At 32.4% G+C, this 19,180-nt stretch overlaps 1 protein-coding gene across 6 annotated transcripts in view; it reads left to right on the top strand.

The window, feature by feature from the left end:
• Positions 1-19,180, top strand: part of LOC114325167 (3-phosphoinositide-dependent protein kinase 1) — a 145,751-nt gene that overhangs the window by 114,717 nt on the left and 11,854 nt on the right. For 5 of the 6 annotated variants that reach the window (XM_028273147.2, XM_028273145.2, XM_050650092.1 and 2 more), the window contains exon 5: positions 10,146-10,316. In XM_028273147.2, the coding sequence (XP_028128948.1) occupies positions 10,146-10,268 (123 nt within the window). In that variant the 3' untranslated portion in view covers positions 10,269-10,316. Of the gene's footprint in view, positions 1-10,145; positions 10,318-19,180 lie in introns of those variants that run through there. The other variant, XM_050650091.1, reaches the window with a different exon arrangement.

The following is a 19,180-nucleotide window of genomic DNA, read 5'->3' as shown; positions in this document are numbered from 1 at the left end:
AATTAGCTGAAATATTCAAAGAAGCAAGCAAAAAAGAAACAATACCGAAGGACTGGGAGATAGGAGTAATAGTACCGATATATAAGAAAGGAGACCACAAAGATTGTAACAACTATCGAGGAATTACACTGTTATGTTCTTCTCTCAAAGTCTATGAAACAGTACTAGAAAAAAAGCTGAGAAACATTACAGAAACTACTTTAAATGAAGCACAGAGCGGCTTTAGAAAGGGACGAGGAGTACAAGACCATATTTTCACGGTAAAACAAATAATTGAAAAAACGTTACTGTCTAAAAAGAAAGCATATATGACCTTCATAGACCTGGAAAAGGCATTCGACAGGGTGAAACGACAAACTGTGTGGGACAGCTTGATAAGAAGAGGGGTTGACGATAAACTAGTTGAAATCATCAAAAGTCTTTATAAGAGAAATAGAAACTACATAATACATAAAAACATGAAATCAACAGAATTCGAAACAACTGAAGGACTAAGGCAAGGAGGGGTCATGAGCCCAACCCTCTTCAACATCTTTATGGACGAAATCATGATAGAGTGCACACCACAACTAAAGAAATTGCATGTAGGGTACAGGAATCTCCATAGCGTAACCATTTCGGAATGTGCATTCGCAGATGATGTAGTAGTTATCTCAGAAAAAGAAGAAGACCTGCAAAATAACCTGCAAGCATGGAATCACGCATTATGTAAACAGGGTATGAAGATAAATACACATAAGACGAAGTAGTCCTGTCGCCAGGGGGGGTACAACGGCCTCGTTAATTCAGATGGACTTACCCAAATTTTTTTTATGTATTTTGACCCGTAGAACACGAATTTTTTGGGTAACAGTTGATCCGGATGTCGATAAGATTGTTATAGACCAAGAACTTGAGGAATCAAATAACAGCGATTTTTGGCAAAACAAAACAATATTTTGTATTTTTTGGGTCATTTTAAGCAAAAAATATTTCTACAAGTTTTTTAGTAGGATGCACAGTTTTCGAGATAAACGCGGTTGAACTTTCAAAAAATCGAAAAACTGCAATTTTTAAACCCGAATAACTTTTGATTAAAAAATAAAATAGCAATTCTGCTTAGCGCCTTTGAAAGTTCAAGTCAAATTATGTCGGTTTTGATTATTTGCATTGCTAAAAATTTATTGTGTTATTGCTAAACAAAGCTACAAACAACTAGTGCGTGAGTGATGTTTCTATGATTTCTCATTTAAAATCGAACGAGTAGGTAGAATAGGTACTAGTGCAATCAAGACTATTTCTACGTTACATGCGTTAAAACGCATGTAAAAGCACGGGAAACCCTACGTGTTTATAGCTTTGTTAAACAATAAAAAAATAAATTTTTACCAATGCAAATAATCAAAACCGATATAATTTGACTTAAACTTTCAAATGCGGTAAGCAGACTTGCTATTTTATTTTTTAATCAAAAGTTATTCGGGTTCAAAAATTGCAATTTTTCGATTTTTTTAAAGTTCAACCGCGTTTATCTCGAAAACTGTGCATCCTACGAAAAAACTTGTAGAAATATTTTTTACTTAAAATGGCCCAAAAAATACAAAATATTGTTTTGTTTTGCCAAAAATCGCTGTTATTTGATTCCTCAAGTTCTTGGTCTATAACAATCTTATCGACATCCGGATCAACTGTTACCCAAAAAATTCGTGTTCTACGGGTCAAAATACATAAAAAAAACTTGAGTAAGTCCATCTGAATTAACGAGGCCGTTGTACCCCCCCTGGCGACAGGACTAAAGACCATGGTAATATCGCAAGAACCAGTCGTAATAAATATGCAAATTAATGAGGAGGCAATAGAACAAGTAAACCATTTCCAATACTTGGGCGTTACAATCGAAAATAATGGAAGGCAGGACAAAGATGTTGAAGAGAGGATAAGTAAAACATCAAAACTATTTCATGCAATAAAAAATAGCTTCTTAAACAAAAAGGAAATCACAAGAAAAACCAAACTAACTGTATTTAACACCATATATAGACCAGTGCTTACATACAGCTGTGAATCATGGATACTAACTAGAAAACTAAAAAGCAAGATACAAGCCCTAGAAATGAAGTATTTACGAAGAGTTAGAGGAGTGACAATGAGAGACAGAATAAGAAGCACAGATATACGCACAGATCTTAAGACGAAATCTGTACTTGAGTATATTGAAGAAAAACAACTAAGTTGGTGGGGACACATGAAAAGAATGAAAGACAACATACCGGTGAAGAAAATATGGGAAGCCAGGATACAAAAGAAAAGAAGTAGAGGAAGACCTAGAGAAGATTGGGATACAGTAGTCGCTAACATCATCCAAAGGAAGGGGAAAACAATAGCAGAAGCAAGCCGATTAGCATACAATAAGAAACAATGGTCAACATTTGTACACACGTGAAAGGATGTGCCAGTCCCGACACTGAAAAGTAAAAGGGACTCAAAAGACTATATATATATATATATATATATATATATATATATATATATATATATATATATATATATATATATATAATATCTAGATTTCCTGTTCCAAACATAATTTTATTCAAATCTTCCGCACCGGAATCTCACAAAAGAAAATTCATATTTATTGAAGTTGTTTGTAAAGCAACCTGAATATTGATGTCTGCAACCGTTGGTGGATTAGGGTATAACTGGTTGGTACGTTTCCTAACTCATTCAATCGTTCTTTGGGATGCTGTATACTAGTGTATTCGCGGTGTGCAAGTACCTGGAAAGGGAAACGAGAAACGACCGTGCGCGAGTCGCGGAGAAATATTGCAACTATCTTAAATAATTCATATTGTCAATTGAAATTGTCAAATTGACGTATATTTCATACCTTCTGTCATTGACGCAGAAAAATTATATATTGCTCCACAATATTGATATGATATGCAATTATTTTATAAAGGTAAATTTAATTAATTGTATTTTGCTTGCAGTACTGCATTTTAATAACTAATTTTATTTACTACATACAATTGTTTACGTTTGCTAAACATAACCTGCATCTTATTTTTTCTTCTTATTATTTTTTTGGACTATGGCCTTGACAATTATCCAGCAACCAGGACTAATATAATTGGCCAATATAATTAAAAGTGCGAATAAAAGTACAGAGCGTAGAAATAGAGGTCGCTTTGCCGAACTTGCACGGTCCCAATACGTCGGCAGATAAACTGATGCCTCTAGGGCGATCCCATTGGTGCAGTGTTGAATGATTTGCCGAACAGCTCGCTGCTCCAGATTTTATTTCCGCCACACACTTAGTCGCCACATTTTTTTCTGGATTCGGAGCATGATTATGCTCTGTAATAGTATTAACCACATTGTCTCTAAACACCTTTAATCGTCCACTACAGGTTGGATTAACATATCTCCAAGATATATTTCCACCCGTATTAGTGCGGGCTTTCCGGTAACACTGCCCATCTTTTAACAGTAACTGCTTTCCTTTCTGCGACACTATCTTCTCCATGGCACGAAGCGATCTGGCAGTTGTAAGAAGGTTTGACACAAACTAAATAAATACATTTGCAATTTTCACTGGCTTTTAAATTTACCTGTAGATCGTTAGGGTGCACTAAGTTACAAAAACAACTCATAGTAACAATTTTCTTTTCAAGAGTCTAATAAATCAGGAAATAAAATTAGAAATTATTTATCCTCTGAGCTTTTTAAGTTGGAAAAATAAAGCATAACAGAGTGGCGAAATACTCGACAAGGGAAATCTAAATTGCATTTCACGTCCTGTCATTCACCATGATAATAATTTTAGCGAACTATTTCCTTTAATATCCACCAAAGGTGAATAAAGTATAAACTGAAAGAAAAGAAAAGATGGTTCAGATTTGATTACAGTACAGCACCTCTACTATGTGCTTATCCGTATTTCGGAATAGCCGTTTCCTCATCGGAGCACCTGGGTAGAGGCACTGAACTGAAATAAAATCCTTTCATCCTTTCCGGGTAATTATCAAAATAATTACCAAATATGCTACTAGCACCATCTATGAAACAAAAGTCTAACAAGTCAGGAAATAAAATTCAAAATTATTTATTCTCTGAGCTTTTTAAGTTGGAAAATTAAAGCATAACAAAGTGGCGAAATACTCGACAAGGGAATTCTAAATTGCATTTCACGTCCTGTCATGAGGAAACGGTTATTCCGAAATATGTATAGCCACATAATAGAGGCTCTGTACTGTAATCAAATCTGAACCATCTTTTCTTTTCTTTTAGTTTATACTTTATTCGCCTTTGGTGGATATTAAAGGAAATAGCTCGCTAAAATTATTATCATGGTGAATGACAGGACGTGAAATGCAATTTAGATTTCCCTTGTCGACTATTTCGCCACTCTGTTATGCTTTATTTTTCCAACTTAAAAAGCTCAGAGGATAGATAATTTCGAATTTTATTTCCTGACTTATTAGACTTTTGATTCATAGGTGGTGTTAGTAGCATCTTTGGTAATTATTTTGATATAATTACCCGGAAAGGATCAAAGGATTTGATTTTAGTTCAGTGCCTCTACCCAGGTGCTCCGATGAGGAAACGGTTAGGCCGATGTCAGATTATGCGTTTTGACCGGATGCGTTTCCGCCGCATCCGGTCAAAACGCATAGTGTGACAGATCGGTCCGGTTGCGTTGGAAACGGATGCGTTTTGAGTCATCGGTACGCGCTTACAAACTGCAAAAGACTAAACGCATAGTGTGACAGGTCGGTCCGGTTGCGTTGGAAACGGATGCGTTTTCTCCGCATCCGGTCAAAACGCATAATGTGGCATCGCACTTATTCCGAAATATGTATAAGAACATAGTAGAGGCTCTGTGCTGTAATCAAATCTGAACCACCTTTTCTTTTCTTTTAATGTTCTGTTCATTACCCGTCAAGCGCATTAAAAGTAATTAGGATAAAGACCTTTAGGCCGATGTCAGATTATGCGTTTTGGCCGGATGCGTTTCCGCCGCATCCGGTGAAAACGCATAGTGTGACAGATCGGTCCGGTTGCGTTGGAAACGGATGCGTTTTGAGTCATCGGTACGCGCTTACAAACTGCACCAGACTAAACGCATAGTGTGACAGGTCGGTCCGGTTGCGTTGGAAACGGATGCGTTTTCTCCGCATCCGGTCAAAACGCATAATGTGGCATCGCACTTATTCCGAAATATGTATAAGAACATAGTAGAGGCTCTGTACTGTAATCAAATCTGAACCATCTTTTCTTTTCTTTTAATGTTCTGTTCATTACCCGTCAAGCGGATTAATAGTAATTAGGATAAAGACCTTTAGGCCGATGTCAGATTATGCGTTTTGACCGGATGCGTTTCCGCCGCATCCGGTGAAAACGCATAGTGTGGCAGATTGGTCCGGTTGCGTTGGAAACGGATGCGTTTTGAGTCATCGGTACGCGCTTACAAACTGCACCAGAATAAACGCATAGTGTGACAGGTCGATCCGGTTGCGTTGGAAACGGATGCGTTTTCACTGCATCCGGTCAAAACGCATAATCTGGCATCAGCCTTACAGTTAAACTATAGTCGCATTTAACTTAGCCTAATTGTTTGTTAAATCCTTTAGATAACAGAACGCATTGTAAGAACTTGACCTAACAGAAGACACAGGGAGTTCTCTGAAAAGACCATTTTTATTTAATGTGATTAAGATAAATATCTGAATAGAGGATAATTACAATTTCCGAAAAAATGTATTTTTAAGGGATTATTTCATGATGATTTCTGAAGGGAGCTTTTTTGTCGCGACTATTTTGTCAGGGCTCTTCTGTGGACGAGCTATTGTTCCACGGCTATTTTGTCTTCAGGCAATTTTGTCGGAGCTGTTTTGTGTGAGGAATATTATGTCGGGGCTATTTCGTCGCAGCTATTTCGTCGGTAGCTTTTTCGACGGGGCTATTTTGACGGGGTACCATTTACTTGTCTTTATTTTTGACTGTGTCTGGTCTCCATAAAATCCAATATATCATCGGTTATCCAAGGTTTCCTTTTTCCTCGATCTAATAATATTATAATCTAAATAGTATAATATAATATATATGTTATAGTCAAAGCCCGAATTTCAGGCACTCCTAGGTTTGACTAGGCAATCCTCAGGTCTGACTGACGGTCTTAGTCAAAGCCCGAAATAAATTGCAGTTTCGGCCTTTGACCAGTCAAACCTAGGAGAGACTAAGTTGGTCAGGCAAAGGTCGAAATTTAATTTTATGAGATCGGGGTTTGACTAGTCAAACCCCGATCAGCTATTTAAATGTCGTAATTTGTTAGATTAGGTTCAATAAAACGTCATTTTTTATTTTTAATGTTTATTATTTTTATATTGTCGTAATTAAAATAAAAAAATATAGTGTTTATTCTCACATGTTGAGGCATTATGTCATTTAGATTTGCACAATACGTTAGATCTTTTTCCTCACATAATTTTGAAGACCATTTCTTGTTGCAGCAGGATTTTATAAAGCCTTGTCCTCCAAATTTAGAATATTTTGTACTAATTTCTCTTAGAGACATCTTAACGTCTGGAACATCTTCGAAAATTCTCTTTGCATTCTCTTATTTGATTTCCTAAAAACAGTGTGTTTATTTTTCCTTAATGTTGTTCTGAAGCTATTTCCTTGTGGCATTTTTATAATTACGTATTTTTTATGGGAAATAAGCCACAATTTTACTAAAAAATGAATTTATTAACGTTTCGAAGCCCAAATCGGGTTTCGTTGTCAAAATACAAAATACTGTTAAAATAAAATAAACATGTTGCTAAGTAAAAAAATTCTTCTAATAATTTATTTAATCTGACTCATTTATATTGGCAATTCAGACGTATATTATACATTTTAAAGTAGAAGACTTTAAAATGATATCGCCAATATTTATGAGTTGCGTTCCTGGGACGACTTTACTAAAAGATAGTTCATTCGATTACATGAAATCAATCCCAACTCAAGAATATCCGTCGTAAAAAAATCATAGCATGTGATCTGTCTTTAAAAAGACAACCAAATGCAACGATGACAGTAAAATTCTCGCGTTAGAGATTCCATAGTAAATCACGAGGGAAAACCAGGAAAAAACCTCGTGATACTATCCCGACATCGTAAGTATTTGGTCTTACATTTAATCTACTTTCAAAAAACTAATACCAAATTCTGACTTTAATATGTTTAAATTATTAATAATATTAATATTACATAGATATACAATAAGTAATACTAAAATATAAAATTTGTACTAACTCGATATGTTATTGACTTACTAATCGTGGTATTTTCTTTCTATTGACTTCCTCTTTCAGTATGGGTAACCACATCCTACTGCATTCTACCGAGGAATTTGCGACACAATTGGTTTCATTTAGCATAATTAGAGCCGCTTCTTTGATTTTTCTCTTTTTATTATCTGATTCTTTCAGGACTATACTTGAATCTCTCCACTGAACTCTATGTTCATTATCCCATGCGTGTTGACATATCTGAGATCTATCAAATTCTCTGTTTTTAATATAAGACTGATGTTCACTTATTCTAACGTTTAATGGTCTTGATGTTTCACCTAAATAAAATTGTTCGCATTCACAAGGTATTCTATAAATGCAATTCTTTGTTCTTTCTTGTTCATTGTTAGGTTTAGTTTTAGATAGAATAGATCTCAATGTGTTTGTTGTTTTGAATGTTGTTGAAATGTTGAATTTATTTCCTATCGTTTTAAGTTTCTCGATTAGATTAGATCGAATGGAACAGAACAACTTAGAACGGGATCCTACAACATTCACAAGAAATAATACGAGGAAAATAACAATACCATATATAAAAGGACTATCCGAGAAACTTAAAACGATAGGAAATAAATTCAACATTTCAGCAACATTCAAAACAACAAACACATTGAGATCTATTCTATCTAAAACTAAACCTAACAATGAACAAGAAAGAACAAAGAATTGCATTTATAGAATACCTTGTGAATGCGAACAATTTTATTTAGGTGAAACATCAAGACCATTAAACGTTAGAATAAGTGAACATCAGTCTTATATTAAAAACAGAGAATTTGATAGATCTCAGATATGTCAACACGCATGGGATAATGAACATAGAGTTCAGTGGAGAGATTCAAGTATAGTCCTGAAAGAATCAGATAATAAAAAGAGAAAAATCAAAGAAGCGGCTCTAATTATGCTAAATGAAACCAATTGTGTCGCAAATTCCTCGGTAGAATGCAGTAGGATGTGGTTACCCATACTGAAAGAGGAAGTCAATAGAAAGAAAATACCACGATTAGTAAGTCAATAACATATCGAGTTAGTACAAATTTTATATTTTAGTATTACTTATTGTATATCTATGTAATATTAATATTATTAATAATTTAAAGATATTAAAGTCAGAATTTGGTATTAGTTTTTTGAAAGTAGATTAAATGTAAGACCAAATACTTACGATGTCGGGATAGTATCACGAGGTTTTTTCCTGGTTTTCCCTCGTGATTTACTATGGAATCTCTAACGCGAGAATTTTACTGTCATCGTTGCATTTGGTTGTCTTTTTAAAGACAGATCACATGCTATGATTTTTTTACGACGGATATTCTTGAGTTGGGATTGATTCCATGTAATCGAATGAACTATCTTTTAGTAAAGTCGTCCCAGGAACGCAACTCATAAATATTGGCGATATCATTTTAAAGTCTTCTACTTTAAAATGTATAATATACGTCTGAATTGCCAATATAAATGAGTCAGATTAAATAAATTATTAGAAAAATTTTTTTACTTAGCAACATGTTTATTTTATTTTAACAGTATTTTGTATTTTGACAACGAAACCCGATTTGGGCTTCGAAACGTTAATAAATTCATTTTTTAGTAAAATTGTGGCTTATTTCCCATAAAAAATACGTAATTATTTTTCCTTATTTCGTACCAACTCTAAATAAGCCGTCAATTGTTTTATCGTCAACTGTGAAAGAAGATATTGCAATCATAGACAAAACTAAGGATCACCATAATACTAACGAAGCCCATGGACCGTCGTCACTAGGAGAGGAAGAAAATTGTCAAACAATTCAGATTACCTCTTTAGATATGGTTTGTTGTATTGTCCAAAAAGAATGCTCTGACGCACATACGTGCATAATTTGTAGTCAGGTGGTGCATATTGTATACGCACACATATTTTGACAGCACACTTGGTGCATACTATGAAGGTTTTGAAAGAAAAGTTACATGCATGCGTTGTGCACACACAGAAAAGATTAAAATAAATAAAGGAAAAGCGACTGAAGGTCTTTATGCTCAAGCTAATGCTATGGAACGATTAAGTGAAAAAAAATTCCTTCAATTTCGATCGGAAAAACTGTAACAATACTTATCCCTAGCTTTGATACAGCCAAAGGAGATGCTCGAAATATTTTGGGTATCATACGATTGCAATATCTTCTTTCACAGTTGACGATAAATTAATTGACGGTTTATATAGAGTTGGTGCGAAATAAAAACAATAAACACAGTTTTTGCAAGAAATCAAATAAGAGAATGCAAAGGAAATTTTCTTAATTTCAAAGATAACGTTTCAGACGTTAAGCTGTCTCTAAGAGAATTTAGAACAAAATATTCTAAATTTGGATTACAAGACTTTATAAAATGTTACTGCAATAAGAAATGCTCTTCAAAATTATGCAGGTGTAAAGATCTAACGTATTGTGCAACTCTAAATGCCATAATGTCTCAACATGTGAGAAAAATCACTAATTTTTTTATTTTAATTACGACAAAATAAAATAATAAACATTAAAATTAAAAAATGACGTTTTATTAAACCTAATCTAAAAAATTACGACATTTTAAGCTAGATCGGGGTTTGACTAGTCAAACCCCGATTTCATAAAATTTAATTTCGACCTTTGCCTGACCAACTTAGTCTCTCCTAGGTTTGACTAGTCAAAGGCCGAAACTGTAATTTATTTCGGGCTTTGACTAAGACCGTTAGTCAGACCTGAGGATTGCCTAGTCAAACCTAGGAGTGCCTGAAATTTGGGCTTTGACTATAACATATAGATATTATCTAAAATAACTTAATAAGACTATTTATTATGATTTCAGCCTAATAGAAAATACTACTTAGAAGATCCAGATGGCTACGCTTTAGAATGGTGCAAAGCAATCAATGACCTGAAAAGTTACTATTATCCAGAGGAATCTTTACTTAATAATGTAACCCTTTAATGAACGGATATTGAAGAACTAATATGTTAAATTCTTATTCATGCAAAAGGTTTTCGTATTTTTTTTAATATAGTTTTAAATTTCATAAAAATAACCTGTATACAGGGTGCGCCAAACCTCTGGTCTTCTTTGATTACGGCTAAACTATGAGATATACAAAAACATGTTTATAACAAAACTAATGTGTATCAAAGAGGTCTATAATTTAAAATTATTTTCAATTATACAGGGTGAGTCAGAACGACGGTATGAACCAAAGTTGTATTTTTTTAAATGGAACACCCTGTATATTAAATCATTTTTGAATATATTATTTAAAAATATGAAAAATTTGTATAAGGTCTTATAGGCCTAAAGTTAATAATTTTCAAAATATTTACATCTTTATTGAGAAAAATGGTAATATTTATAGGGTTGTGGATTATATTTCCAAGGAAATAAAAATTTAGGTGATAGGTCAAAGTTTTTAAAATACAGTGTTATTTTTAAATAATTTAATATTTTTTACTTTTAGCCATAAATATACAGTGTGATCACTATTTGCAAATACAAAATTTTCTCATTTTTTTTTTAAATGGGACACCCTGTATATTAGTTTTGCGTTTGGTGGTAAATATTACAACCTTTCTTTTGGTATAAGGTTGTATGTACCTAGCATGTTTCGTTTTGTAGATATTTTAAAAAAACTATAGATTTTACGTTTTTGCGGATTTTTTATTTAAAAATTTTTTTGCAAAAAAAATAATTATAATCTGGTTTTAGAAACATACACTAAAATATAAAATATGAAAATAAAAACGTAATTAAAGATTAAAATAAATCGTATGCTAGTACAATTCAATTGAATTTATTAACTTTAAATTATTTTACAAAAAATATTTTACCTTATTAATGAATACATAAATTAGTTACTAAATTAAATAAACAACCAAATTTTAAATCAATCATAGTAATTCTTCTACCGCAGCAACTTTCCTGTACCAAATTAATTGTTATATTGTATTTACGAGTAAGATCAGTTAATAACTTTTTAATTTACCTACATCTTGAGAACGTATAAAGTATGCTTTGAAACAAATGAACGTTATGGAAGTATATTAAGAAGTAAATAGTAGCTATGTACCTACTCGTGTCACAAAAGCTGGTAATAATTTCTAATGGTTTCGCCCAAAACAAAAGTCATATCCAAAAATTTTTCGGTTAAAAAATTAAAATTTAAAATATAAAAAATTGTTACAAAAATTTCAACTACAAAAGTATTACCAGTTTTTGTGACACCAGTAAATACTATTTATATTAATAAATAATTGGGATGATACATTTAACATTCATTTGTTTCAAAGCATACTTTATAATAATTTTTATATTCTCAAGATGTATGTAAGTAAATTTAAAAGGTAAATTAAAACTTTAACTAAATACAATTTAACTAACAATTAATTTGGTACAGGAAAGTTGCTGTAGTAGAAAAATTACTACGGTTGATTTAAAATTTGGTTGTTTATTTAATTTAGTAACTAATTTATGCATTCATTAATATGGTAAAATATTTTTTGTAAAATAATTTAAAATTATTAAATTCAATTGAGTTGTACTAGCATACGATTTATTTTAATCTTTAATTACGTTTTTATTTTCATATTTTATATTTTAGTGTATGTCTCTAAAACCAGATTATAATTATTTTTTTTTAATTTTAAATAAAAAATCCGCAAACACGTAAAATCTATAGTTTTTTTAAAATATCTACAAAACGAAACATGCTAGGTACATACAACCTGATACCAAAAGAAAGGTTGTAATATTTACTACAAAACGCAAAACTAATATACAGGGTGTCCCATTTAAAAAAAAAATGAGAAAATTTTGTATTTGCAAATAGTGATCACACTGTATATTTTATGGCTAAAAGTAAAAAATATTAAATTATTTAAAAATAACACTATATTTTAAAAACTTTGACCTATCACGTAAATTTTTATTTCCTTGGAAACATAATCCACAACCCTATAAATATTACCATTTTTCTCAATAAAAATGTAAATATTTCGAAAATTATTAACTTTAGGCCTATAAGACCTTATACAAATTTTTCATATTTTTAAATAATATATTCAAAAATGATTTAATATACAGGGTGTTCCATTTAAAAAAATAAAACTTTGGTTCATACCGTCGTTCTGACTCACCCTGTATAATTGAAAATAATTTTAAATTATAGACCTCTTTGATACACATTAGTTTTGTTATAAACATTTTTTTGTATATCTCATAGTTTAGCCGTAATCAAAGAAGACCAGGGGTTTGGCGCACCCGGTATAGGTTATTTGCCGAACTATTTTGACTTTCTACAAACGTTCCTTTTATATGATATTTTTTTATGATATATTTCCTTTTATTGTGGTTCTTATACATGGCAGGTGCTGACAATCGTCACTGTATTGCTCCCTTCATTTCTAATTGAATCTAAGTCCTTAAGATCTTATCCTTGTGCTATTTTCATTTTTAGTTTTCGTTTTACTGAATTTAGGATTTCACATTTTGCCCATTCTCTGTTACATGGACATGTATCAACTTATCACCTAACCCTTTAATTTTATCAATGACGATTGGGTCGTAATTCAAATCTTTTTAGGTAAGCGCGCATTTGACCGAATGGTCAGCCACGGAACGCATCGCTACAGTCCGGAATTTAATGCCGTAGCGCGCATTTATCGGCAAAATCACGTCGGATCAGTCAATGGATTTACACAGCAGATCATCCAAGGTGGACCCAAAAGTTATTATTCTTAGTTTGGTGCACCTTGGACAACCCACCACGAAATGTTCTAAAGAGAATAGGTAAAGATAGTTCTGAAGCTATTTCCTTGTGGCATTTTTATGATTAACAATTTATATGGGAAATAAGCCACAATTAAATTGAAAAAATAATTTTATTAACGTTTGTTTCGACGCCCAAATCGGGTGTCGTTGTCAAAATACAAAATACTACTAAATTAAAAAAAAAATGTTGTTGCTAATTAAAAAATTCTTCTAATAATTTATTTAATCTGACTCATTTATATTGGCAATTTAGACATATATTATACATTTTAAAGTAGAAGACTTTAAAATGATATTGCCAATATTTATGAGTTGCGTTCCTCGGACGACTTTACTGAAAGATAGTTCATTTGATTACATGAAGTCAACCCCAACTCAAGAATATCCGTCACAAAAAATCATAGCATGTGATCTGTCTTTAAAAAGACAACCAAATGCAACGATGACAGTAAAATTCTCGCGTTAGAGATTCCATAGTAAATCACGAGGGAAAACCAGGAAAAAACCTCGTGATACAATCCCGACATCGTAAGTATTTGGTCTTACATTTAATTTACTTCCAAAAACTATAATACCAAATTCTGACTTTAATATGTTTAAATTATAAATAATATTAATAATACATAGATATATAAGTAATACTAAAATATAAAATATTTACTAACTCGATATGTTATTGACTTACTAATGGTGGTATTTTCTTTCTATTGACTTCCTCTTTCAGTATGGGTAACCACATCCTACTGCATTCTACCGAGGAATTTGCGACACAATTGGTTTCATTTAGCATAATTGGAGCTGCTTCTTTGATTTTTCTCTTTTTACTATCTGATTCTTTCAGGACTATACTTGAATCTCTCCACTGAACTGTATGTTCATTATCCCAGGCGTGTTGACATATTTGAGATCTATCAAATCCTCTATACGACTGATGTTCACTTATTCTAACGTTTAATGGTCTTGATGTTTCACCTAAATAAAATTGTTCGCATTCACAAGGTATTTTATAAATGCAATTCTTTGTTCTTTCTTGATCATTGTTAGGTTTAGTTTTAGATAGAATAGTCTCAATGTGTTTGTTGTTTTGAATGTTGTTGAAATGTTGAATTTATTTCCTATTTTTTTAAGTTTCTCGGATAGTCCTTTTAAATATGGTATTGATATTTTCCTCGTATTATTTCTTGTGAATGTTGTAGGATCCCGTTCTAAGTTGTTCTGTTCCATTTGATCCAATCTTGACAATTCCTTATTTATAAACGATAAAGGATATTCATTTTTTTAATAAAACAGATGTTAACAATTGCTTTTCTTCTAAAAATGAATTTTCGTTAGAACAAGTAATTTTGGCTCTATGATATAGTTTATATCATATCATATATCAAATAAGAAATTGTCAAGATTGGATCAAATGGAACAGAACAACTTAGAACGGGATCCTACAACATTCACAAGAAATAATACGAGGAAAATATCAATACCATATATAAAAGGACTATCCGAGAAACTTAAAACAATATGAAATAAATTCAACATTTCAACAACATTCAATACAACAAATACATTGCTATTCTATCTAAAACTAAACCTAACAATGAACAAGAACAAAGAATTGCATTTATAAAATACCTTGTGAATGAGAACAATTTTATTTAGGTGAAACGTCAAGACCATTAAACGTTAGAATAAATGAACATCAGTCTTACATTAAAAATAGAGAATTTGATAGATCTCAAATATGTCAACACGCATGGGATAATGAACATAGAGTTCAGTGGAGAGATTCAAGTGTAGTCCTGAGATAATCAGATAGTAAAAAGAGAAAAATCAAAGAAGCAGCTCTAATTATGCTAAATGAAACCAATTGTGTCGCAAATTCCTCGGTAGAATGCAGTAGGATGTGGTTACCCATACTGAAAGAGGAAGTCGATAGAAAGAAAATACCACGATTAGTAAGTCAATAACATACGAGTTAGTACATATTTTATATTTTAGTATTACTTATATATCTATGTATTATTAATGTTATTTATAATTTAAACATATTAAAGTCAGAATTTGGTATTATAGTTTTTGAGAGTAAATTAAATGTAAGACCAAATACTTACGATGTCGGGATAGTATCACGAGGTTTTTTCCTCGTTTTCCCTCGTGATTTACTATGGAATCTCTAACGCGAGAATTTTACTGTCATCGTCCCATTGGGTTGCCTTTTTAAGGACAGATCACATGCTATGATTTTTTGTGACGGATTTTCTTGAGTTGGGGTTGATTTCATGTAATCGAATGAACTATCTTTCAGTAAAGTCGTCCCAGGAACGCAACTCATAAATATTGGCAATATCATTTTAAAGTCTTCTACTTTAAAATGTATAATATATGTCTGAATTGCCAATATAAATGAGTCAGATTAAATAAATTATTAGAATTTTTTACTTAGCAACAACATTTTTTTTTAATTTAGTAGTATTTTGTATTTTGACAACGACACCCGATTTGGGCGTCGAAACGTTAATAAAATTATTTTTTTCAATTTAATTGTGGCTTATTTCCCATATAAATAGTTAATCAGATAAAGATAGGGAGCTGCTGAAGATCATTAAAGTTAGAAAAGTTAGCTACCTGGGACACATAATGAGAAACGAAAAGTACCGCCTCGCACAACTTATCATCCAGGGTAAGATTGAAGGTAAACGGGGTCCCGGTGGGCGCCAGATTTCATGGCTTAGAAATATCAGAGACTGGACCGGCCTTGAATAAACATATTTGTTTAGAGCCGCATTCAGCAGAGGCAGATTTGCCAGTGTAGTCGCTAACATCCACTAAAGGAGACATCACTGCAAGAAGAAATTTAGTGCAGGAGGAAAAAGAATACAAAATAACGTTCTAAAAAGGAAGCGTAATAAATGAATGCATGAAAATTGTAAAAAGCAAAACACGAAAAGTGAATTTGCTAATTAATTTTCTGATTTAATCGACGATAAAGACAAATTTGATCAATACTTTAGAATGGATCACGAAAAATACCAAGAATTTTTATTTATTATAAAACCTCACAAACAAAAAATTGTACAACATTTAGAAAACATTTCGTCGAAACAACTACCCACGAAACTATTCCATTCTGAGTTTTCGGCGCGTTTAATACAAAAATATATTAAATTTCTGATCGTCGTGGTGCGGGCCGGTCCGGACAAGTGCGCGCTTTCCTTTACCCAAATCTAAAGACGCCTTCTTAAACCATTCACTGCCTATCCCGCGCCGGCGTATGGGATAGTAATTAACTTGGGTGCCAACGGTGCTTGAACATGTTTTCGTTCACAACTCTTATTTATTTCAGACATAAGCGGTATGAATTACTATATTCATCAGCAGCGAATGCGCTAATGAATACTGTCTTTACATTTGCTGTGTTTTGTTTGTTGGATATTTATTATGGTGCCAAGATGCGAGTAGTTTTGTGTTTTGGTGATTGATGGCCAAATTAGATAAACAAGGTTACTTCGGGACCAACACGGGTACTTTTCTCTTGTACGTGACATTTGACATCCTCTCTCCAAATGACAGTTAACGTGACATGTGATGTTTGATGTGAATTGCAACGTCCCCTTTCCAACTAGACGTCATAAGTCACGATTCTATTGCCATTTGGCAACTTTTTCTTTAAATGCCGTCTCCCAATGGGAGGTTGGATATCATCATCACTATCTTTACTCTATCTACCGCTTCTCTGGAGAGTTCTATAGAACTGCATTTAAACCAGTCCCTTAAATTCTTCAACCATGACACTCTCCTTCTTCCCCTGTATTATCAATCTTAGCATTTCATATCGCTGTCCCCTCATTACGTGTCCCAGATATTGTAACTTTCTTATTTTTGTAGGATTCGTTAAAGACCATCATAATAAAAGTCCGTGTGATGTTTAACAGTTTTAATTAATAAAATAGATAACTAAATTATAGATACTATTAAATTGACGAAATGTAAAAGTGTTTGTGTAATTTCGACTAAAATTTTACGTGTTCTTAAGAAATATATTGGGAAATAATTGCGTCTAATCAATATTATAACCGGCTTGTCATAATATTCGTCTTAAAGCGTCTCTTTCTATTATCCCAAAGAACACGTCCGTCTAGATCCTGATGTTAAAATCGACTGCCTATACAACCCCCATGCTACATAAAATTCTCTTACTGTCAGTCTTCCTTTTCTGTTTTCTCCTGAGAACCAACCCATTAAAATTGGTTCAAAGTATGTACCGACATTTTCCAATAAACGAAAACTATAAAAATTAGTCAAGCCGACTACTTGTTTATCTTTATGTCTTAAGGACGATTGAAAATAAACACAATCTTCTCACTAAACTACCCGTCGTCGATTAGATACGCCCACAAATATGTCCCTAAGAGCGTCGACGGACACTAGTTTCGTGCTTTGTAATAATAATTAAAGAAAAAATATATACAGGAGTCTTAAAAATTAAGATAAAATATTTACAACTCTACATTTTTATTATGTTTATTATTTCGTATTCTTTGATCATTCCTCGCAATACTTCCGTGTTCATTTTCTTCTGTGTCCATGCTATTTTAAGCATCATTCTGTAACACCACATTTCAAATGACTGTAGCTTATTTATGTGTTCTTGCTTCAATGTCCAGCTTTCAAGTCCATATTGCAGTGTCGAAAACACGTAATATCTCTAAGCTCTTACTCTCGGCAGCTGAAAGGGGTCTATCGAATTTGGTATTTTGTACCTTAGATTTTCTTACGGAGATTTAATTGAATAAATTGCCCGTTTTGTTCCCGGAGTAACTTTGCTTATATGCTGACTAATTGTATTTGGTCGTAACTAATAATTTTAACGTTTTAACTAATAATCATACATTTTTCCTTGTTTACCTCAAGATTTTACCTTTACATTTTTGGTGCCGTGTTGCCAGCTAACCTCCCAAATATGGAAATATGTTATTGAGACTGACAATCCAGCCTGATTTTCCGAAAATTACGGAACTATCTACAATATTTTGTTGTAAAAATGTTGATAATTTATTAGTATACTTTCCTTATGTCATTCTAAAGATATTTTAAAAATATTTTCGTAACATTGAACAATGAAATTAAGCACTTACTTGAAATGTTCTATTATTAAAGTCAGGATTACAATAATCGGCATATACGATGCCTTTAATTTTAGTTCTAGCCTCGTCGACGTTTAAACCATCGTTATAAATAAAATTAGACTAAATTTACAATCAAGATGCAGTAGAAATAAACAAACCAGGACACGTTAAATGCTACTAGGAGCACTTCTGAATCATAATTTACAATGTACATATTTGTATATATACATTGTAAATCCCAAATCATGATTTCCAAAGTTTATACATTGTAAATTATGATTCGGGAGTGCTCCTAGTAGCATTTAACGTGTCCTGGTTTGTTTATTTCTACTTCATCTTGATTGTAAATTTAGTATAGTGTATAAGTTAAACAACAGACAGAACTGTATACATCCATATTGGCATTCTTTAAGAATTTGGATTCTTTGGAGAGATTTTTTACTTGACCTGTTAGCAATTATTGTACCCTGACTTATTCTATTCGAATATGTGCTTCATGTTTCAATATAGGTTATTTTTTACTTGCAAATCCAGTATTGCGTTTTGCAGAGCTTCTATCAGTTGTAGTTGTCCATCATGTTATCAAGATCGAAAGCTTTTCTGTAATCCCAAGAAAAACATACAAACCAGTCGTTGTTTTGAATAAGTGTCGGATTTTCTGTTCAGTTCACCTGGAAGTTAGTCCAGGTAAATAAGGTTTTTGTCGGGACACTGATCCAGCCATGTTACAAATGGGTTTTTGAAGTTATACTTCTTTACGATCGAGAGTGAAATTGTATAATTCTGGGCGCATGCGCACACAGACAGTATGTAGTTCGTTGCTAATCTTTCAAGTTATGTATGTATCAGCGCAAATAAGTCATTAAAAGAATATATTAGTGTTTTTAGTAAATGTATTATTTATTATAATTTTTGTGTCCTTTGATTTGTCTTCCTCGGGAGTAAGATAATAAAATATATATTATAACA

The sequence above is a fragment of the Diabrotica virgifera genome, chromosome 5, assembly GCF_917563875.1.
Source record: "Diabrotica virgifera virgifera chromosome 5, PGI_DIABVI_V3a".
Lineage (NCBI taxonomy): Eukaryota > Metazoa > Arthropoda > Insecta > Coleoptera > Chrysomelidae > Diabrotica > Diabrotica virgifera.
This window is presented reverse-complemented; position numbering and strand designations above follow the sequence as displayed.